The sequence below is a fragment of the Daphnia magna genome, unplaced genomic scaffold, assembly GCF_020631705.1.
Source record: "Daphnia magna isolate NIES unplaced genomic scaffold, ASM2063170v1.1 Dm_contigs190, whole genome shotgun sequence".
In the NCBI taxonomy this organism is placed as follows: domain Eukaryota; kingdom Metazoa; phylum Arthropoda; class Branchiopoda; order Diplostraca; family Daphniidae; genus Daphnia; species Daphnia magna.
Window position 1 is genome coordinate 98,913 of NW_025533164.1, and position 23,744 is coordinate 122,656.

General features: G+C 34.7%; 2 protein-coding genes, 1 long non-coding RNA gene and 1 pseudogene across 3 annotated transcripts; 2 read left to right on the plus strand and 2 right to left on the minus strand.

The window, feature by feature from the left end:
- Positions 1-1,907: 1,907 nt before the first annotated feature.
- LOC116933943 lies at positions 1,908-5,331 on the minus strand. Its single transcript, XM_045167405.1, has 12 exons — positions 5,031-5,331; positions 4,611-4,964; positions 4,437-4,547; positions 4,131-4,369; positions 3,852-4,060; positions 3,695-3,791; positions 3,282-3,632; positions 3,105-3,222; positions 2,953-3,044; positions 2,670-2,898; positions 2,414-2,596; positions 1,908-2,351 (listed from the first exon to the last, which is right to left on the minus strand). Exons 1-12 carry the CDS (start codon positions 5,191-5,193, stop codon positions 1,933-1,935), a joined length of 2,565 nt encoding a protein of 854 aa, XP_045023340.1. The 5' UTR covers positions 5,194-5,331; the 3' UTR covers positions 1,908-1,932.
- LOC123467544 lies at positions 5,298-6,475 on the plus strand (annotated as a pseudogene).
- Positions 6,476-8,881: 2,406 nt separating this feature from the next.
- LOC123467545 lies at positions 8,882-10,628 on the minus strand. Its single transcript, XM_045167410.1, has 5 exons — positions 10,479-10,628; positions 9,948-10,418; positions 9,774-9,878; positions 9,489-9,704; positions 8,882-9,141 (listed from the first exon to the last, which is right to left on the minus strand). Exons 1-5 carry the CDS (start codon positions 10,483-10,485, stop codon positions 8,882-8,884), a joined length of 1,059 nt encoding a protein of 352 aa, XP_045023345.1. The 5' UTR covers positions 10,486-10,628.
- Positions 10,629-10,914: 286 nt separating this feature from the next.
- Positions 10,915-12,038, plus strand: LOC123467546. Its single transcript, XR_006641782.1, has 5 exons — positions 10,915-11,162; positions 11,234-11,557; positions 11,635-11,762; positions 11,825-11,911; positions 11,969-12,038. It is a non-coding gene; the product is annotated as an uncharacterized LOC123467546 (long non-coding RNA).
- The last annotated feature ends 11,706 nt before the right edge of the window (positions 12,039-23,744 follow it).

A 23,744-nucleotide genomic window follows, 5' to 3' on the forward strand; every position in this document is an offset into this window, starting at 1 on the left:
GATTGCATTCTAACTTTTTTTACATAAGCTCCCGTGTTGCTAATTCCGGACAGTACATTGCAGCAGAAGGCAGAAAATGACGTGCTTTTTATTTGAGCATCATAACAACTATGTTACGTTAGTGGTAAGGTGTTGGGCTGCAAACTGAAAGATCGTTGGTTCAATACTCGTGGAGAACATTGAAATTTCTTTTTTCAAATTTTCGTTTTTTTCCGTATTATTGGAACATTTTTAAAATCACTTAATATCTCTGAAACTTACATTAACCTTACTAATTTTTGTATGGTTAGCTTTCCTAAAGTGTCCTTTACAAAACAGCTCAATTTTTATTTCATTTTGGATGGAAAATGTTCATCCAATTCGCGATTACAATTTTAATTTTTTTACATAAGCTCCTGTGTTGCTAATTCCGGACACTACGCTGCAGCCGAAGGCACAAAATGACATCCTTTTTATTTGTTAATCAAAACAACCTCGATAGCTTAGTGGTAAGGTGTTGGGCTGTGAAATGAAAGGTCTTTGGTTCAATACTCGTGTAGTACATTATAAAGATATTTATTCTCAAATTTTCGTTTTTTGCGTATTATTGGAACTTTTTTTAAATCGCTTAATATTTCTTAAACTTACATTAACCTCACTAATATTTGTATGGTTAGATTCCCTGAAGTTTCCTTTACAAAACACCTCAATTTTTATTTCATTTTGGATGGAAAATGTTCATCCAATTCGCGATTACAATTTTAATTTTTTTACATAAGCTCCCGTGTTGCTAATTCCGGACAGTACATTGCAGCAGAAGGCACAAAATCACAAGCTTTTTATTTCTAAATCGAAAAAGTTGTGATAGGTTAGTGGTAAGGTGATGGGCTGCAAACTGAAATATCTGTGGTTCAATACTCGTGGAGAACATTGACATGTTTTTTTTCAAATTTTCGTTATTGGTGTGTTATTCGAACATTTTTTAAATCACTTAATATCTCTTAACCTTACATTAACCTTACTAATTTTTGTATGGTTAGATTCCCTAAAGTGTCCTTTACAAAACACCTCAATTTTTATTTCATTTTCGATGGAAAATGTTCATCCAATTCGCGATTGCAATTTTAATTTTTTTACATAAGCTCCTGTGTTGCTAATTCCGGACACTACACTGCAGCAGAAAGCACAAAATGACATGCTTTTTATTTGATAATTATCATATCACTGATAGCTTAGTGGTAAGGTGTTTGGCTGTGAGCTAAAAGGTCTCTGGTTCAATACTCGTGTAGTACATTAAAACGAAATTTTTTCTCAAATTTTGGTTTGTTGTGTATTATTGGAACATTTTTTAAATCGCTTAATATTTCCTAAACTTACATTAAGCTCACTCATATTTGTATGGTTAGATCAACGTATGCTCACAAACTTAAGACACAGGTTTGTCTGGATTTTTCCGAAAGTAACAGAAGAAGGGTTGTCTTAAGAAAACAAATGTTTTTAATTTTTTTATGATTTTAGAACTGATATGGTTGTTGCATTGAACAATTGATTTTATCACGCTTAATTCGAGGTGTTTTCAGTTGCAGGACAGTATAATATATATATCATAAATCCTATATCTTAAAACAAAGCTTTGTCTTATGTTAAAAACTTAGTAATTTCATTTATTTTTCTTTTTATTCAAGGAAAAGTAATTATAAATTGTTGATTTTATTACTTTGTTTCATTTTTATCGATTTAAATTCATTTTTTGTAACTTAGTTTGCGAAAAAGAGCGAAGCGAGGCTATTGAAGCTCCATTTTCTTAAGACTTAGCTTTGTCTTATGTTTATTGAAAAATTTAAGTTGATTAACTAATTTTTTTTTTCAAGTTAAGTTAATTTAAAATATAAATTTTTTTTATTAATTTTATTTTCATAGATTTATAATTAAGTTTGTATTTTTTACGTTTATTTAATAATCATCAGAGTCACTAGAATGTGTTTCAGTCTCCTCATCAGAAAATTCAAATTTTGTGTAAGAATTGTCAGTTTCCTCATCACATGTTTCAAATTCAAATTCTGTTCCAGAATTTGAATTAGTTTCACGTACGAAATTCGAAAAATCGTTGTTACAATTCAAATTAAATATTTTTAGAGAAAGTTGAATTTGTAAATTCAGACGCTCAATTTCGGAATGGGCCATGACTGCTTTTCCTTTACAAAATGTTTCGTCCGCTTCCTCAGAATGTGTTAATTGTTTTAACGATGATCGCTTGTCAGTCAAGAATCGAATGTAGTTTATCATTTCAATCTTAGTTAGTTCAACTTCCTCCTTTGCTCTTTGCAAAAGCATCCAACAATCAACAACATGATATTTATCGGCATACGAAACTGTCGAAAATATGGATTTAATAATTTGTATAAGTGGTAGATTATGCTAATTTTTCGTTTACGTGTTGGAAAGTTAGTGTCGTTTTCATTTATGACTGCTTCCCAAGGAAAAATACCTTGATTGAAATCCTCGTAAGAGATTGGTAGGTCTTTATCCTTTGATTTTAAAAGGTCAATTGTCTGTAAAACTTTTTTCTTAGTTTCAATTAAAATTCGCCTAAACTTTGTCCGAGCCTTCGAATTTTCTGTAAGGTTAAAAGTTTTTTTCTGAAGATAAAACATTCCAGTTTACTTGAAAAATTATTAATATAAAATAACCTGCTTCTTTAGAGATTTTTATGCGAACCGTTTTCAGCTGAACATAAAATCCTTCCAGCATTCTTCTTAATTTATCAACCGGAGTAGTCTTTGTTCTTCGTTGGTCAATGATTTCTATAGCTTTTCTTTCCAGTTCCTTGTGAATCAATGGGAGATCACCATTTTCAAGGTTGTATGACTGTAACAATTCTTCAACTTTTGTTACGCCTTTTCTGATTTCCTTCCTAGCCTACAAATCAAGGTGGTGCTGTAAATACTTGCTTGCATTGTAAAAGTTACTCACTCTCTGTAATTTGTTGCGTAAGAGGAATGGCATGTTCTGAATTTTATTCCAGTTCCAATAGAGGATGGCTAATGTTAGAAAATCCGCTCTGTCTTCAGATTGCATTATTTAAGTTTAATATTGTTAAAGGATAACAGTTTAAGATGTCTTACTAATTTTTGACATATGCTTGAGAACATAAGCATAAAGATACAGTTTTGAGAATACTTGCTCGTGCTCCTCTCCTCCGGTTAATCCAAGTCCTTTTGTCCATCGGGGATTCCAAAGCACCTGTTATGAATGTTGGACTTCAGAAAAATATTTCTCTTACATAAAAATTCAAATGGTACCTGGCAAGGTAATTGATGTGCCATTTGATGCATTATCGGCAAAATTCCTGTCATTTCTTTTGTTAGCATCATATATTCTGGAAATTCCGGACCAACTTTTTGATGCATCCATTTCCAATATTGACACACAACATCGTAGCAAAAGAATGTAGCCTGACTCTTCCAAGCTTCGTAATGCATAAATGCCGTATGTGTCCACGATTCACCTTTAAACATATTGATGGCATACGGCACTATACAGTGCTTGCAAGAGCTAACGACGAGCCCAGTCTCGTCATATTTTTTATTTTCATTGGAATCTTCTCTTGCAGCTTTAAAAGCCGATCCCCCACACATGTTTTTCTTTTTCGACTGAAAAAAGCAAAGAAACAAATTGCACTACAATAATGTTAAATTAATAGAATATTGCTTACTGTTTGAACTTTGTTGTAAATCCTTTGACGAAAACTTTCAACTTCAACATCCGACTTGATTACTAAATTCTCGAACCTGGATTCTACATCGTCCATTCTATGGAAAAATTTAAAAACTGAATACCAACAATTATCTTAACTTATAAATAATGCTTACACTCTTTCATTTTCTGGTTTCCTCGCTTTTCCGGCAGAGGCCAAACGCCTCAGCTTAATGATAGCATCAGATGATCTCACTAAAGGTTTTGTTCCGCAACTGGGGCAATCAATTTTGTTCCTTTTAAATACTTCCTGGTCAATGTAGTGGCGACATGTTTCCCACTCTCTTTCCGCAGTAGTGAACAATGGTATATTGATTGGTCCAGTCTGAAAAAGCCGAATCATTTTAATGTCGTATCATGGTCTTTATTTAATTTTAGTGTGTTATGTTACGTACCCGTCCATATTCCTTAGATACTTCTTCAAGAGTGTGAGCGTACATGTTCTTGGAAGAACCTGGACATTTGTGGGAAATGTGGTGGCATAGAAGAAGTGCCTCTTCTGAAAACAGGTATGTGACCATTTCCGATAAACTTGCCGGGAAAAACCCAGAAAATACATAATCATCGATTGTTGCTTTCATTAGAGAATTACAAGTATCGCAAACGAAAGTTGCCCCCTTTAAAACAAATCGACCTGTTGAAAAGGTTTGCGAATATTAGAAAATATTTCTAATATAGTTTATATTCAGCGTAATTCTTACCTTGCTCAGTGACAACCACGATTGATTCTGTAATATTGGGAATAAGTGACATCGATCCATGGCAGCTTATATCGCAGCATTTATGAGGTACGAAGCATGGGACGCAGACATCTGTAAAATAACAAGAAAGTTAAAAGTTAGCTATGTGTGGTGATTTACCTTCTTATTCCTTACCTTTTGTTATAATGTTTCCCTCTGCATCGATAAAATGATCTGGTTGTAATATTTCCAAGCGGTCGCAAGAACAGAATAGCCGTCGATGAAATGGCATACCAGAGTGAGTGTTTGTATCACATTGATAACAAAGATGTTTCTTGCAGGTCATACATCTTACAGAGCAATGGTCGAGGTCCTCGTGACACTGGTCACATTTTGAATGATACAGTGGCTGTCTTGAAACATATTCTGTGAAAATTCTTCTTCTATCATGCCGTCCCCATGCAGCTATTGCTTGCCGTTCTTGCCATGTTTGATGTCGTCTAATCTGCATGCTATCTAAGTCATTTTGAACCTGTCTCCTAAGGTCGTCTATAAATACACAATTTTAGATTATTAATAACCAAAATAACATTCTATTAAATTTTTCATACTAACCAAGAGCTTCTGGGCTGATGACTGATGGCACATCATCAAACAGTGAATCATGTGCTGCACTGTTAGACGGTGAAACAAATGGTGGCTGTTTGAGGGATGATGAACAATGTGGAAGGGCATCACCAAAACTAGGATCTTTTTTTTTGTCGAGTTTTTCCCACATAAGTAAAGCACTTTCCGGCAGTAGGTTTTTGTACGGTTTTCGGTTTCTTTTTATTTGCCTTAGACTTAGAAAAAGATGAAAAACCCCTCTTTCTCTTGGAATCAATGCACTTGCCTTTCTGTTCTGTTGACGAGGTTTCCGAATCACTGTCTGATGAGTTTTCTGCATCATTTGATGATGAACTTTCAAAATCACTTGATGATGAATTTTCTGAATCTCTTGATGATGAACTTGCTCTTTCCATTGTAAATATGTTTGTTATAGAACGGAAACTATTTGACAAACGTATTTACGGGCCAAGAAATGAAAATGTGAATTCGTCTGCTATACCGCTAGTGTCGTCTGGTGGGGAACGGCGACAACTCTCTTAGATTTCGACGTCTTTCTAGTAGGCAAAGTGTCAGGGAAACCAATCGTTAAAAAGAAAAAAACTTTCAATAGAAGAAAAACAGCCATTTCGCTGGAAAAAAACTTGCTCGTGATAAAAGAAAAGCAGATACTAGACGGTTAAAGGGAAATCCATTAAACCTCCCATTTGTTTCCAGGTATGGGGATTTCAAAGAAGAAAAGAATGAAAAACTTGCCAGAAAAGCTGTTAATAAAGTTTGTAAAATGAAAGGTAATCATATTTTGAGACCAAAGTTAACCCAAAGACATTATTTACTCTTTTTCAATATAGGATTGGTAAATAAAAACCCTGTTGAGGAAAGTGAAACAGACCTTCTGCCTCACAATGGAAATGAACTCGAACAACATTCTTCTACATCTGCATATGATACGATGTCTACAGCTGACAGCTGTGCCAGCATAGTATTGTTGTCCTGTTTGGCAAGCCAACCAGAGCTTGAGCCTCAAAGTGAACTTGATCATCATCTTTCCACCTCTTTCAATTAAACCATGTACTATCAGAACAGCTGTACCAACACTCTATTAAGTTCCTGTTTGGAACAGATGGAAATGGCTGCTAGTATTCACATTGCGGCTCTACAAGGAGAAAGAGTCACCGAACAGCAGCCATCTTCAAAAAAAAAGGATGAAGCAGCAGAAGGAGAGAAGGCTGAAAATTTGTGGAAAGAAAAACAAGAGGATGTCTACAAGGCTTTCGTAACATAACATGCCTCATCTGCTCATGGGAGGATGTGTTCTTCAGATGGATGTCTTAATTCCCTTTTTGACCATCATATTCGCTGTGATGATTGTTAACGTCACCTCTGCCATAGCTGCGATAAATCCATTCATTTTCGGTTACCGTTCCATAAACGAATATGGCTTAATACGGAAAGCTCTAAGGTTTTGGACCACACACAATTTATTAAGGAAAACGGATCAGTTTCCAAAGGTATTGTCATTTTTACATGTATGCGTTTTTTAACTTATGGTTATCAAAGAACTTTTTTTTATCGTTTAGAGGTTCCAGTACCAGTATTTGTTCCTTCAGCTTTCCAAAAGTATCAATCGTCTTCTCTTTCAATTGCTGCTGGAAACGACTTTTGTATCGTCATTACTGCGAATGGTAAACAAAATACCAATTAAATAATTAAAAAATTTTTTTTAGCTGAATAATTTAATTCCGAATTCACAGGAAGGTTTGATCTAAGTACAGCTTTGTTTCGCTGCAATTCATGCGAATGTACTTTCGATGCCACACTTGATGATTGCTTTCTATCCGGTTTTTGACCACCCGTGCCTAACAAGTTCACTTTTCTATGTTGCAGTCAACTGCTAACTCTGTGGCATCATCTAAAATTGCTTACCCCAGGAACTTCTGAACAAAAGTTCTTGGAAACGATTTCAGCTATGTTAGTAGAGGTATCGAGAGTGAGTATTAAAAAGTTAACCCTTTAAAGTAATTCAGTCGTCATGTTCACATTTTTCAATTACTTTTAGTGTCCCTCAATTAAAACTCCTATGTTTGCAAGAGAGGCCAGGCTCATGAGTTTACCCGACACTTAACTGATTCACGAATAAAGCAGGTGGATACGCTTTCATGTCGTGCCTGTATTGATGAAAAAACCGGGAATCCTTCCCTCCTCTTTGGCCATCCTGATGCAAATCATAAACTAACAAGGACTGATCGTAAAATGAGTAAAATTTATATATTTAGTGATCTTTCGTCATCTGATTTTTTTCAAACTTTAAAATAGACGCCCAGCTAGGTCTTGGTATGGTAGTGAGGTTATTGCTGTGAAGGAACTTAATATTTCGAAATCCGGAAGACTAATATTCTTGGAAGTTAACATTTTATCGGAGGAAATGTTGAGATTAAAAGCTGTTTATGACGAAGCATGGTCATACCTCCGATACTGCTGCGAAACCCCCATTTTCTCTGAATCTTTGCTTGATGTTGATGAAAGTGATGACTACGACTCCGACACTGATAGTGAAAACGACGATGTTGTGTAGGATGTTGTGTGATTTATTATTAAGCAGCTTGTGCCTTGTCTAAATTGCATAATCTGACTGTACAACTTGGAATATATCATACGGTTCCTGCATACAACTGTATCATCAATTATGAATAATATACCGTGGGTCGTGTTGATAAAGTAAATGTGGTTTTTTATTATTTGTTTATATCAAGAATCAGTTCTATAGTAAACGAAGTCATGAAACATATATAAACACTTCCATGAAATATAAAATTCGAATCGCCGCGAAAATATGGCTGGTTGTGATTGGTTGTTGCGTTTTTTGGACATATATTATACAAGACAGCAAAATTTTGCCATTTTGTACACACCAAAACATTCCTTGTCTTACGAGGAATCTAATTATTGGTTTTAAAACACGTAACGAGAAAAACAATGCCCGAACGGAGTGCCCAAAGTTTGCCACTTTCTGTGGTTTTCCCCTCCCCCATGAAATCGTCAAAAATTAAAAAAGTGAATTATCGGACAAACTAATAATCCAAAATGAATTATCTAACTTGAAATGAATAGAGGTAGGTAAGAGCTATCGATTCCTGTAAAATTTAAAGCAAGATTTTCATAAACAAAAAATTTTAAAAATAAATGTTGTTTACAATTTTTGCGTTTCAGAGAAATACTGGACTTCGGCGAGAAAACGAAAAAAAATTATTCGTTCCTAAAATTTTTGCTTATGGAAAACTTGCTATAAATTTTACAGGAATCGATAGCCTTTACCAACTGCTATTCATTTCAAGTTAAATAATTCATTTTGGATTATTAGTTTGTCCAATATTTCACTTTTTAATTTTTGACGATTTCATGGGGGAGGGGAAAACCACAGAAAGTGGCAAACTTTGGGCACTCCGTTCGGGCATTGTTTTTGCTCGTTTCGTGTTTTAAAACCAATAATTAGATTCCTCGTAAGACAAGGAATGTTTTGGTGTGTACAAAATAGCAAAACTTTGCCGTATTGTATAATATATGTCCAAAAAACGCAACAACCAATCACAACCGGGGGCCATTTTCTCGCGGCGATTCGAATTTTATGTTTCATGGAAGTGTTTATATATGTTTCATGACTTCGTTTACTATAGAACTGATTCTTGATATAAACAAATAATAAAAAACCACATTTACTTTATCAACACGGTCCACGGTGTACTATTCATAATTGATGATACAGTTGTATGCAGGTACCGTATGATATATTCCAAGTTTTACAGTCAGATTATGTAATTTAGACAAGGCGCAAGCTGCTTAATAATAAATCACACAACATCCTACACAACCTCGTCGTTTTCACTATCAGTGTCGGAATCGTAGTCATCACTTTCATCAACATCAAGCAAAGATTCAGAGAAAATGGGGGTTTCGCAGAAGTATCGGAGGTATGACCATGCTTCGTCATAAACAGCTTTTAATCTCAAGATTTCTTCCGATAACATGTTAACTTTTAAGAATATTAGTCTTCCGGATTTCGAAATATTAAGTTCCTTCCCAGCAATAACCTCACTACCATACCAAGACCTAGCTAGGGCGTCTATTTTGAAGTTTGAAAAAAAATCAGATGACGAAAGATCACTAAATATATAAATTTTACTCATTTTTACGATCAGTCCTTGTTAGTTTATGATTTGCATCAGGATGGCCGGAGAGGAGGAAAGGATTCCCCGTTCTTTCATCAATACAGGCACGACATGAAAGCGTATCCATCTGCTTTATTCGTGAATCAGTCAAGGATCGGGTAAACTCATGAGCCTGGCTAGCTCTTGCAAACATAGAAGTTTTAATTGAGGGACACTAAAAGTAATTGAAAAATGTGAACATGACGACTGAATTACTTTAAAGGGTTAACTTTTTAATACTCACCTCGATCCCTCTACTAACATAGCTGAAATCGTTTCCAAGAACTTTGTTCAGAAGTTCCTGGGGTAAGCAATTTTAGATGATGCCACAGAGTTAGCAGCTGACTGCAACATAGAAAAGTGAACTTGTCAGGCACGGATGGCCAAAAACCGGATAGAATGCAATCATCAAGTGTGAAATCGAAAGTACATTCGCATGAATTGCAGCAAAACAAAGCTGTACTTAGATCAAACCTTCCTGTGAATTCGGAATTAAATTATTCAGCTAAAAGAAATTGTTTTATTATTTAATTAGTATTTTGTTTACCATTCGCAGTAATGACGATACAAAAGTCGTTTCCAGCAGCAATTGAAAGAGAAGACGATTGATACTTTTGGAAAGCTGAAGGAATAAATACTGGTACTGGAACCTCTAAACGATAAAAAAAAGTTCTTTGATAACCATAAGTTAAAAAACGCATACATGTAAAAATGACAATACCTTGCTTGGAAACTGATCCGTTTTCCTTAATAAATTGTGTGTGGTCCAATACCTTAGAGCTTTCCGTATTAAGCCATATTCGTTTATAGAACGGTAACCGAAAATGAATTGATTTATCGCAGCTATGGCAGAAGTGACGTTTACAATCATCACAGCGAATATCATGGTCAAAAAAAGAATTAAGACATCCATCTGAAGAACACAACCTCCCATGAGCAGATGAGGCATGTGATGTTACGAAAGCCTTGTAGACATCCTCTTGTTTTTCTTTCCACAAATTTTCAGCCTTCTCTCCTTCTGCTGCTTCATCCTTTTTTTTTAGTAAACATGACAACAATACTGTGCTGGCACAGCTGTCAGCTGTAGACCTCGTATCATATGCAGATGTAGAAGAATGTTGTTCGAGTTCATTTCCATTGTGTGGCAGAAGGTCTGTTTCACTTTCCTCAACAGGGTTTCTATTTACCAATCCTATATTGAAAAAGAGTAAATAATGTCTTTGGGTTAACTTTGGTCTCAAAATATTATTACCTTTCATTTTAGAAACTTTATTAACAGCTTTTCTGGCAAGTATTTCATTATTTTCTTCTTTGAAATCCCCATACCTGGAAACAAACGGAAGGTTTAATGGATTTCGCTTTAACCATCTGGCATCTGCTTTTCTTTTATCACGAGCAAGTTTTTTTCCAGCGAAATGGCTGTTTTTTCTTCTATTGAAAGTTTTTTCTTTTAACGATTGGTTTCCCTGACATTTTGCCTACTAGAAAGACGACGGAATCTAAGAGAGTTGTCGCCGTTCCCCACCAGACAACACTAGCGGTATAGGAGAACTGCGAGAGGGAAAGTGGCGTGCGACTTGTGCGATATATCGCATTTGTGCAGTCAGACATGGGTTGTCAAATTCCAACACTTCTGACCCCTCCCATTTCCACGTTGACTTCCGCGCAGTACCGTTCCAAGTTCCGCGTTCCATGTATAAGAATAGACGATTATCGATCGAAATCAAAAACTGTTTATTTACATTATCACCATAAGAAAATGATTTCAGAATCGGAGGGTGACAACAGTTGTGAGGAAGGACAAGACGTAGCAAGGAGGAGGCTGGATGAAGCTTTGATACAGAAGAAAAAACAGTTCCAGAATTTAAGGAACATTAAAGGAAGAACAATAAAACGGCGAGATACGGATAAACAACAGAGACTTACTGCGTTCAAGGTAGGTTTTCGAGTGTTTTAATACATTTTTCTTATTTGTATACTAATGAACTATATTTATACGTCGTATAGGAGTCTTACAAAGGGAAAAAGTGGTACCTCAAAGAAACAAGCCATGGTCGGTTCTTGAGTGGCAAAACCATTGGAATTCCCTTGACCAAAGACAACAGGACAATCTAGATCGCAAGAAGTCTCACTGCCATTTAAGTATTGGTTCGAAGATTAATGAGATGGCTGCAGATTACAATGCCTCAGTAATTTGCTTAATCCGTTACCCCAATGGAACTCAACACACCAAGTATGTGTTAGTAAGCGGAGGTGGAATTAAATATTCCAAATCAAGAGACGGTGTTCTAACTGAACAACTCTGGCATAGATATTGGAACAAAAAAAAAAGTTAGTAGTTAGTTATATAATTTAGCAGTTAGTATTAAAGATATCTATTATTTACAATTTTAAATTATGTTTTTCAGATAAACGACAACAGTTATGTGAGGAGAATGGCCTGTGGCTTGAGAGAGCCAGTAAAAGAAAAAGAAAAGAGAGAACAGTGGAAAGGACAGAGAAAGAGAAAAGTATGCAATCAGGAAACAGGAAACAGGTAACAAATATCTTCAAAATATACACACAAATATTTAAAGATTTTTATGTTGTTTACATTAGAGGAAGAGAGAAAGACAATTTGATAATGAGAGCGTAGAGAGTGAAGAAGAATACAATGAAAGATTGGACAGCGGAATAGAGAATCAGGTAATAAATAGATACAATATATACACATAAGTTTAATATAATTTAAATTTACAATAGAAAATAGGAAAATCACACAACGAGACAGTAGAAAGCGAAGAAGATAACGACGAAAGATTGGAAAGGGGGGATATGGAATCAGGTAGGAAGATATATAAAAACAAAAAAACAAGTTTAAAAAGATTTTTTTAACTAAAAAGACAATAGGACAAACACGTAATGAGAGCGTAGAGAGCGATGAAGAAAATGATGAAAGATTAGACAGGGGAATATGGAATCAGGTAGGAAGTATATACAAACTAAAGAAAAACAAGTTTTAAAAGATTTTTTTAACAAAAAAGACAACAGGCGACAATGGGAATAATGAGAGAGTAGAGAGCGATGAAGAAAACGATGTAAGTTTGGACAGGGGTATATGGAATCATAATAAGATTTATATGCAAAACAAAAAAACAAGTTTAAAAAAATTTCTCTTTACAAAAAGAAAATAGGAGAAACAGGTAATGTAGAAAGCGAAGAAGAATACGACGGAAGATGGGACAAAGGAATAGGGAGCCAGGTAAAAAAATATAGACAAAATATACAAACAAGTTTTAAAAAATTTTATTTGCAATAAAACAGAAAATAAGACAATCAAATAACGAGAGCGTACGAAGCGAAGAAGAAAACTTTGAAATATGGGGGGGGGAAATGGGGGAACAGGTAACAAATATATACAAAATAGAATTCAAATTTCAAAGATTGTTTGTTACAACATAACAAGGGTACAAAGCAAACAGACAATGACACTTTAGAAAACGAAGAAGAAGACGAGGAAGGAAGGAGCAAAGGCATGGGAAAACAGGTAACAAATATATACAAAATAAACATACAAGTTATAAACATTGTTATTTACAACAGAAAAAAGAAGGAAGGGAATCAGATAATGAAATAGTACAAAACGAAGAAGAAGACGAGGAAGGATGGGACAAAGAAATAAAAAAACGGGTAACAAATATATACCAGAATAAACATACTAGTTTGAAACATTCTTTTTTATAATAGACAAACGATAAACAATTTTTGTAGATCCTAAATTGGCACAATTGCCTCATGTAAAAATAAACCGTCTGCCGTCATCTATTGCTCACCAGGAAAAAAGAACAGAAACAGGAAGAAGAGAAGGAAGAGGAGCAGGAAGAGGAACAGGAAGAGGATCAGGAAGAGGATCAGTATCAGGTTCAGGAACAGGTTTAGGAACAGGAACATGTACAGGAAGAGGAAGAGGGAGAGGGAGAGGGAGAGGAACAGGAACAGGAACAGGAACAGGAACAGGAAAAGGAAGAGGAACAGGAACAGGAACAGAAACAGAAACGGGAACAAGACGAGTAGGAAGACCATGAAAAGAAGAAAAACGTTTGTTGAAGCAGTAAAATTAACATTGTGCGTACTTTTTGTGTATGTTTAAAAATAACTGGCAGTAACCTAGTCCTTATTTTGATATTAATCCGGTCAGGCAAGAGGAATACAACGAATTCAGAAGCAGAAGATTTTTTAAAATTTTGATTAAAAAATAAAATACGTCTTTTTCGGCAGTAATCTGGGCTTACCGACGGACGAATTATTTATAATTCCGGACTTATCGACAAATATATTTATTCTTAAGAGATAGCTTTGTCTTAAGTTAGTTGCACGTCATTTTTTAAAAAGGTTGGTTCATCTTTGAAAGAAAATGTATTTGTAAAATTTTTTTTACATTCTACGAACCACAAATTTCACATCATTGTCAGCATGAGTTAGTAAGTCCTTCAAGGTCATTAATACTGGAACATTTTAATTTCAATTCGTTTGTAAATAGTTCATATTCAACCGCTAGATGACGAATTGGTAGAGAATATTTTGTTAAAGAAAATATATATGATGTAAAATCGACCATTCGCAGGTATGAATGAATTTAATTGGCTAATTAAATTTCCCGCACAATTTTTTCATCTGGTTAAAATTTTAATAAAATACAGGGAGACCCGGGTCGGATCGGGTTGCCCAAAACTTGATCCTCAACACGCCCCGAATGCCCTTATCAAAACCCACCCAAATATAAAGTAAAATGGAACCAGTTTTTAAAAAATTAACTTTACTTGAACGATTATTAATGAAATCAACAATTTTGAAACATAAGAAACAGCTATGTCTTAAGAAAATATATGGCCTATGAAAGCCTCGCTCAGGGCGTAAATCGATAAAATTATTTACAGTTAAAATTTAAAATTATGGTAAGTGTGATGAAATCTCCTGTTCAATAAAGCAACCGTTTAAGGTCTATAATTATTTAGAAAATAAAATAATGTTTTCTTAAGACAACCCTTCTTCTGTTACTTTGAGAAAAACCAAGACAAACCTGTGTCTTAACTTTGTGAGCATGTGTTGGGTTAGATTCCCTGAAGTTTCCTTTACAAGACAGCTCAATTTTTATTCCATTTTGAATGGAAAATGATCATCCAATTCGCGATTGCATTCTCATTTTTTTTACATAAGCTCCCGTGTTGCTAATTCCGGACAGTACATTGCAGCAGAAGGCACAAAGTCACAAGCTTTTTATTTCTGCATTAAAACAACTGTGATAGGTTTGTGGTAAGGTGATGGGCTGCAAACTGAAATATCTGTGGTTTAATATTTGTGGAGAACATTGAAATTTTTTTTCAAATTTTCGTTTTTGGTGTGTTATTCGAATATTTTTTTAATCACTTAATATCTCTTAAGCTTACATTAAGCTTACTAATTTTTGTATGGTTAGATTCCCTAAAGTGTCCTTTACAAAACACCTCAATTTTTATTTCATTTTCGATGGAAAATGTTCTTCCAATTCGCGATTGCAATTTTAATTTTTTTACATAAGCTCCTGTGTTGCTAATTCCGGACACTACACTGCAGCAGAAGGCACAAAATGGCATCCTTTTTATTTAAATTTAGATATAACCGTGATAGCTTAGTGGTAAGGTGTTGGGCTGTGAACAGAATGGGCTTAGTTTCAATATTTGTGTAGTCTATTACAAAAATTATTTTATCTTAAATTTTCGTTTTTTGCGTATTATTGGAACATTTTTTAAATCGCTTAATATTTCCTAAACTTACATTAACCTCACTCATATTTGTATGGTTAGATTCCCTGAAGTTTCCTTTACAAGACAGCTAAATTTTTATTCCATTTTGAATGGAAAATGTTCATCCAATTCACGATTGCATTCTAACTTTTTTTACATAAGCTCCCGTGTTGCTAATTCCGGACAGTACACTGCAGCAGAAGGCTCAAAACGACAAGCTTTTCATTTGGGTTCTAATATATGTGTGCAAGCGTAGTGGGAAGGTGTTGGGCTTGCAGCAATGAGTTCAATGGTTCAATTCTAATGGAAAGCATATTTCAAAATTTATTTTTTTTTGTTAATTTTTGGAAAAATTTTTTTGTCGTTTAATATGTCTTTAACTTACAGTATCATTGCCAATATTTATACGGTTAGATGGCCTGAAATGTTTTTTTTATGACTATTGAATTCGTTACCCTATTTGGTTGACCACATTCGTGTAATTCGCTATTGCATTCTCATCTTTTTTACTTAAGCTCCTGTGTTTCTAATTCCAGACAGCAAACTGCAGCAGACGACACAAAATGACTTGCTGTTATTGTTAATTAAAACAGATAATTAATGCCTTAGCGGTTAGGTGTTGCGCTACCATCTATAACTTTGATGGTTCTAATCTCGAAGTGGACAGTAGGAAATCATTTTCAAATTTTTAATTTTTTCAGGTTTTTTTGGTAAAATATCTTAGTCGCTTAATATGTTTTAAACTTACATTATCCGAAATAATATAAAATAGTTATATTCATTGAAAAACCCTTTACAAGATATTTGAGTTTGTTTACCATGTTTGACGAAAAATATTCATCTTATTCGTGATTGCATTCTCCCGTGTTTTTACATTAGCTCCCATGTTGCTAATTCCGGAGAGCAGATTTCTGCAAAAGACACAAAATAGTATCTATTCCATTAAAAAAAAATAAAAAAAAGTTTAATTGGCTAGCGGTAAGGAGTTGAACTGCCAACCAAAACGTCGATGTTTCAATACTTTATGGGGTCATTAAATTCTGTTATTTTTAATTTCTGGAATTTGTGGGTATTTATGGAAAAATTATTAAGTCGCTTCATATGTCTTAAACTTATATTATCGACTTAATATTCATATCATTAGATTCTCTAGAATGTCCTTTACAACACTATTGGATGTGTTATTATGAGTGATGAAAAATATTCATCGAGTTTGTTACTGCATTCTTACTTTTGAATAAAATTTTGAAGAATTTTGAAAATAAAAAACTCAAATGTATTTTGAAAATTGAAATTTACAACTTCTATTTAAAAAAATAAACAAGCGAGACAGGCAGCAGAGCATAACAACCCATTTTCTGGCCAATTAATTTCCCATGTTCCTATTCCTTAAAAGAAAACAGATTGTATTAAAAGTTTATGAAAAAGACAAAAGATTAAAAAGTTAAAACATACTTTACAAAAGTGTCGATGCAGCTGGGACAGCAAAAGCTGGGTATGTCATGTTTTTGGGGGATGTCCCTATGAAAACATGAATTATGGACCCAGCAATCACAAATCCTGCATTGGTTGCAATCGTCTTCGGTACCTGTGCTTTTACACAGTGTACACAGAACGATTGGTAGCTCTCGTTGGATTTTGTTTTCAACAATGGCTGAGGGTACCTCTGATTCAGAACAATCCACGACTTTCAATCTTGCTTGAAGCCTTGATGATCGTCGTGAACCTTCTACAATGAATTTGTCGTTTCTCCTTCTAGCTTTTGTTTCTTTCCCTTTTGGTCTGCAATTCCGATAAAGTATTAAACAATAACGTCAAACAACCATTAAACTGAACAAGAGCTAAAATTTCAAACCCTGTTGGCAGAGCCTCCTTTGTCAGACTACTGTCTGTAGCCGTATTGGCCCCAGATGGCCCCGGTTTTGGCAAGGACTCGTGCAGAAAATGTCCGTTCCTATTAAATTTTGTCTTAACTGAATGCTTACAAATTTGAAAATGAGCACTTACATTTCCATATATTGAAGATATCCTTCATCAATGTCCTCATCAAAATCCTCGTTCCGCTGCGGTTCATTCTTTTTCAGAATAGCTTTCCCCTTTTGTGTCCTGGTTTCACCCTGCTGCCTCTTCCGCTGCTCTATGCCTGACAGCTGCTTCCTAGCTTTTTCTCCAGTGAGAATGGGAGAGGGTGGATCTCGCTTTCTTGAAGACTTTGGAATCGTCGGAATGGGGCTAAAGTCTAGCTTTGAAGCAGGCGTATACCTGGCAACTGGTGGGATTTCTTAAAACAAATATTAGTCGCAAAAAGTGGTTGGAATTCTTGCTATTTAACTTACCTCTAATGTTTCCAAAATATCTCTGAATAAGGTCTTTCCACAAAGTGAACTTCACCCTATCCATGTCACTTTCTTCGGAGACTTCGCCTAGTTCTTCATTTTTCAGAATTTTGATAAAACTGTCAATGATAACTGGCGAAATCATCTTTTCAAATTCGGCCAGGATTACGTGTCCACTCTAAAATTGGAACAAGAGTTAAAGACATGTTTGTTTAACTGCAAATAAAAATGGGCTTACGTATGATGGGTTCAGTCGTAGATCACGGCAATCGTCATCAAGGGCCTCTTTTTCGCGAATGGGTGTGTATCTAGATTGGGACTGAATGTATTCAATTAGAAAAGCTGCCAAGAAATCCAAATGTAGTGTAAAAATTACTGTACTTACATAATCACGAAATCCAAAGGAAAATTTTCCAGTAACGAAGAAGAACGTTCTTGGGCTGCAAAATCTTCCAGGGAGTCCAACGATGAAGAGGGCTTGTCGACATCATGGGTCTCAAGGTCTCCATGATTTTCCAGTAGTGGTTCTTGACTTCCATCATCCTTAGACAGACATTTGGAAAAGCTAAAGGCAAAAGCGGCTGGTTGTAGTTCAAAAGTTTATAGAATATTCTTGTACTTAAAAACTTACTTCACTGCATCGGGATTCCAGGGATATAAACCACAAACTCGAAATCCGTTTTGGCCATATTTAGGCGACAGATCTGCCCAAATTTCGTTAAGTAAAGGAATCATGTTCCTAACGGTGACCCTGCTGTTTTGATTTTTTCCCGACCACTCGTGAACTTTGGCTTTCCACAAGCTCTTTAAGGGTTTAAAGAGAGCCACGTCACACGGTTTCAATATGTGAGTAGTGTTTGGAGGGAAACAAATCAAAACAATGTTGTTTTCCACTCAGATATCGGAAAATCGGATGTTGATATGGCTGCGGTGGCCATCCAGGTACAGCACTACCGGAAATAAAACATTCTTGCCCTTCAGTTGTGGAACAAATTGATGCACAAGCCAATGGCAGAATGCATCAGCTGTCATCCACCCTTTTTTGGTGCAAAAAACTTCAATGCCAGGTGGCATCTTCTCCTTGGCCATCCAAGGCTGCGACCGTTCGTACGGAAAGATTACGAAAGGGGGAAGGATCCAACCAGAAGCTAAAATGGTGGCCAAAATGGAAACATCGGTCTTAGCAGAACTTTTTAGTGAAAGAGACACATCTTAACTTCCAAGTTCTGCTAAGACTTTCCCTTTTCCAGGCGAAACCAAAAAAAAACTTTCGTCGCAGTTGAACGACCTCGCTGGGTCAGTAAGTAGGCCTTCCAAACCTTTATCACTATGAAACCAAATGTCCTTTAATTAATGAAAAAATCTTTGGAAGTTCTAATGAAAAACACACTACGGATATAAGGTGGTGCAGTTTAAGCTAGTGAGGGTGCAAACGGAAGCGGCTACGGCAAAAAGGGAACTATGACCAACTTGAAATATTCCTCCACATGCTTAGCCCATTGTCGAAGGTCATGAGGAGCGATTTGGCTCTTCCCGGGATCCAAAATCTCCGCAGTTCTTAGGGACAGGTTGCGCCGTTGCCTAAATTTTGGTATTCATGTTTCTGCCGGTCGATTATTGGCGAATAAGGTAACCCTCTTCGCTTTGTTTAAGGTGTGCTGAACGGAATCTAGCAATTCCTTGTTAGTCACTGGAAATCCAGCTTTGGCCATATTCCGGACCCAATTAGCAATAAGAAGTTCATCTTCTTCCAACAAAAGAGTTGGCCTTCCTCTTTTGTTTTTGATGGGGCGTTCATAATTGCAACCTTGCGCATACTTTAAGATCTTATGACGCAAGGAAAGCAAAATAAAAATTTAAATTAATGAATTTGGGTTATTTCTAATAAACCACTTGCTGCTAATAGTTTAGATCTAAAGAATCAATGACAGGTTTTCAAAATGGGCGAAAACTTGAATTTTCAATTCGGAAAAGCCACAATTGCCATTTTAATTCCTTGCTTTTCTTTCCCCGCATAATTTTTTGTTTGAGAGCCGAGAGCCAGCTTACTACCGGAACGAACTGGCGCGACACACATTACATTTCCTTTTTTAAGTTTTTTTTTTTTGCTTAGCGCCAGTATGTTCCGGTAGTAAGCTGGCTCTCGGGACATCAGGGCCGAGCCCTACAATCAAGGAATGGTTTCCTTTCTTCTCACTAAAATCAAAACAACTGATCAAAGTTTATTAAATAAAACTAAAAACATCCTGAATTTAAACAAAAAATTATGTGAGGAAAGAAAAGCAAGGAATTAAAATGGCAATTGTGGTTTTTCCAAATTGAAAATTCAATTTTTTACACATGGGGAAAAAAGTCTAAAATAGAAAAGCGAAAGCCGCTAAATGAGTGGCTCTCTTAATAACTGTTGAAAAGCTAAATTACAAATACTTTTTCCCTGAGGGTAGATTTTGGAATGCCAAACATGCTGGTGATGCTTCTATAAGAGCCACTACCGGTAATGTAAGTGGCAACCGCATTTTCCAGATCCTCAGTAGTGTAAGCCATCTTTGAAAAATAAATATGAAAACCGTTATATTGTAGGACAATTTTGTCAAAAAATTTTCAGGAATATTCTAACACCCTCTATCAATCACTAGATCCAATAAACATTTCTTATCGCTTCTTAGAATCGAACCACAGGTCAGCGGATCATGAAGCAAGTGCTTTACCTCACAGCTACTTTACTACTATTAATATTCTTTCCGTTATGATACAGTGTGATGCGGCGCAAATATTTTACAACCGATTTTTGAATAAGACAGCAAAATGAATTTAGAAAACAAATTTTTTCCCTGAAAGTTTTAGAGATGTATACATGTCTAGCTAAACAGCACAATATTGAAAAGAATATATTTTCAACGCATGTAATGAACTTGTCGCTTCTGAGACTTGAACCATGCAACTTCGGATTACCAGCCAAGAATTCACCCACAGAGCTAATTCTAGTAACGATTTATAAAATTTCCAGCTATGTAGTGGTTAAAAAAAAAGTGTCCGGAATTAGCAACACCGTTTTACACGCAATGAGATAGGGATACAACAAGAGCAATTTAAAAACACTTTTTACATTTTTACAAAAATTGGACAATTTAAAATTAAATGCGTATCACGCTGGAATTAAGGACTGAAAAAAGTGGAAAAATTTCTTGCGTTTTTGTAAAATCTAATTTTAAAAAGGTGTGTCCGAATAAGGGGCAATGTTTCCCGAAATATTTTTCGTTTTAAGAATAATGAGGCAAAGTAAATTTTTTTCAATGTCTTTAAAATTAAATAAACCGTATTGGCGTTGAACTTCAATGCTAATTTAAAAAAAAAAATGCAAAAAAAAACTGTTTTGGATGAAGCCGGACTAGATTCTAAGTCCCTAATGCATTTTTCATGAATTCCGTCAAAATGGTGAAAAATAACACGAAAACATCATACATAAATCGACTGCTTTTAAAATTCTGCGTCGATTGATGTAAAAACATAAACAATAAATTTTTTAATTTTTTTTGACAAAAATCACTGTCCGACATTAGCATCGGCTGTCCGAAATTAGCAAAGTTGGGTGTTTGTTTATATTGCTCACATTCCGACTAAATGACCACTAAACTGGACAGACTTACATATAATTTATAGAGCTTTTCCTGGTCTACATTTAGGTGTAATTAGTAACAGAATTTGTTCAATCTTACCTTAAATATTTGTTTAGCCGTCTAGGTATCAGCTAGCAGAAAGTGCACTGTTTGGTTTCTTTGGCCGCAAGCAAAACGCACGGATTTTAATTAGCGTTTTTCCGTTTATTGTTGCGTTTCATAAAATGCCCTTTGGCCGAATAACGCATCCCCCCATTTACTATGAATTTTTTCTATTAGATGTCCCAATAAACACCCAATTAGACGGATATTAATAAAAAAAAAGTCTCATTTTTTTGTCCGGAATCAGAATGAAACTGCTCCGTGTCCGAATTTGCGTTTTTACCCTATATTCCATGCAGTTTACATATAGAAGTAAAAACTCATGGTATAACAGTGTATTCACATTGAATACAAGTATATTTGATGCTGTTTACATATAGAAGTAAAAACTCATGGTATAACAGTGTATTTACATTGAATACAAGTATATTTGATGCTGTTTACATATAGAAGTAAAAACTCATGGTATAACAGTGTATTCACATTGAATAGGGGAGAACGGGGTCAAACTGGACAAAAAATTTCTTTTCTCTTTATTTAGATTTCTATGTTCTTTTTCTAATATTTATTTTTAGTTAATGGTGTAGCACCTTCTTGGGTAACTCCACAATTTTTTTGTAATTTTTAAGTCTTAAAATAAACGAGTTATAAGGATTTTAATGAAGTCGGTTTTTTAAAGTTTTTATTTAAACGGCGGGGCGAAACTGGACAGGGACGGTGTGAGATTGGACACTGCCAGTTTTCCTCATAAGGAGACATAAAATAAATTAAAAAAAAATATGGGTAGACACCTTATTCAATATTTTATTCATTCATATTGAAATATTTGCAATAGAAATGAAAAATAGAGAGTTATGTCATTTTTACGAAATAGGGGCCTGAAATGGACAATTTGTAGGCGGGTAGAGTAAAATGGGAGGGCTTAACAGAGTATCGAGTATCGATTTTTCAAACGGGCGTATATGGCTTCTCCAAAAGCACCTCCCACTCCAATATCGAAGTTGTCCGGTATGACCCCAAAAACTGTGTGTCCAAAATGACCCAACCCGGTGCTATTTAGTATTTCGTTAATAACTTAACACTGGAAAGGCATTAAAATTTAAGTTTTTTATCAATCATTAAAGAAATGAATCGGCTATTTCACATGTCATTATTTTATTCATTTGTAGTGTTTTTCACTTTAAAAATGCTTACAGTAATAGGGAAGAATATTACATCAAACAGGGCCATTTTTTTAATTCTGCGATAACAAGAACAATAATGATTCGATTTTAATCAATATTTTTTCTAGAACGTTAAACATTGCAGTCTATACAAAAATTTAAAAAAAAAATTTTTTTTTCTATAACATGTAGCACTTAGGGTCTTTGTCCAATATGAACCGTGTCCAAGTTGACCCCGATCTCCCCTACAAGTATATTCCATGCTGTTTACATATAGAAGTAAAAACTCATGGTATAACAGTGTATTCACATTGAAAACAAGTATATTTGATGCTTTTTACTTAAAGACTCATGGTATAACAGTGTATTCACATTGAATACAAGTATATTCCATGCAGTTTACATATAGAAGTAAAACCTCATGGTATAACAGTGTATTCACATTGAATACAAGTATATTTGATGCTGTTTACATATAGAAGTTAAAACTCATGGTATAACAGTGTATTCACATTGAATACAAGTATATTTGATGCTGTTTACATATAGAAGTAAAAACTCATGGTATAACAGTGTATTCACATTGAATACAAGTATATTCCATGCAGTTTACATATAGAAGTAAAAACTCATGGTATAACAGTGTATTCACATTGAATACAAGTATATTCCATGCAGTTTACATATAGAAGTAAAAACTCATGGTATAACAGTGTATTCACATTGAATACAAGTATATTCCATGCAGTTTACATATAGAAGTAAAAACTCATGGTATAATTTGCAGTGTATTCACATTGAATACAAGTATATTTGATGCTGTTTACATATAGAAGTAAAAACCCATGGTATAACAGTGTATTCACATTGAATACAAGTATATTTGATGCTGTTTACATATAGAAGTAAAAACTCATGGTATAACAGTGTATTCACATTGAATACAAGTATATTTCATGCAGTTTACATATAGAAGTAAAAACTCATGGTATAACAGTGTATTCACATTGAATACAAGTATATTCCATGCAGTTTACATATAGAAGTAAAAACTCATGGTATAAATTAATGCAGTGTATTCACATTGAATACAAGTATATTTCATGCTGTTTACATATAGAAGTAAAAACTCATGGTATAACAGTGTATTCACATTGAATACAAGTATATTTGATGCTGTTTACATATAGAAGTAAAAACTCATGGTATAACAGTGTATTCACATTGAATACAAGTATATTCCATGCAGTTTACATATAGAAGTAAAAACTCATGGTATAACAGTGTATTCACATTGAATACAAGTATATTCCATGCAGTTTACATATAGGAGTAAAAACTCATGGTATAACAGTGTATTCACATTGAATACAAGTATATTCCATGCAGTTTACATATAGAAGTAAAAACTCATGGTATAACAGTGTATTCACATTGAATACAAGTATATTCCATGCAGTTTACATATAGAAGTAAAAACTCATGGTATAACAGTGTATTCACATTGAATACAAGTATATTTGATGCTGTTTACATAT

Coding starts and splice junctions, on each gene's coding strand:
- LOC116933943 (XM_045167405.1), bottom strand. CDS start 5,193: ATGTGGGAAAAACTCGACAAAAAAAAAGATCCTAGTTTTGGTGATGCC. Junction 4,061..4,130: donor TATCTAAGGAATATGGACGG/GTACGTAACATA, acceptor CGGCTTTTTCAG/ACTGGACCAATCAATATACC. Junction 3,045..3,104: donor CAAGCATATGTCAAAAATTA/GTAAGACATCTT, acceptor TGCAATCTGAAG/ACAGAGCGGATTTTCTAACA.
- LOC123467545 (XM_045167410.1), bottom strand. Junction 9,879..9,947: donor CGGATCAGTTTCCAAGCAAG/GTATTGTCATTT, acceptor TTTATCGTTTAG/AGGTTCCAGTACCAGTATTT. Junction 9,142..9,488: donor TTGGAAACGATTTCAGCTAT/GTTAGTAGAGGG, acceptor ACTTCAAAATAG/ACGCCCTAGCTAGGTCTTGG.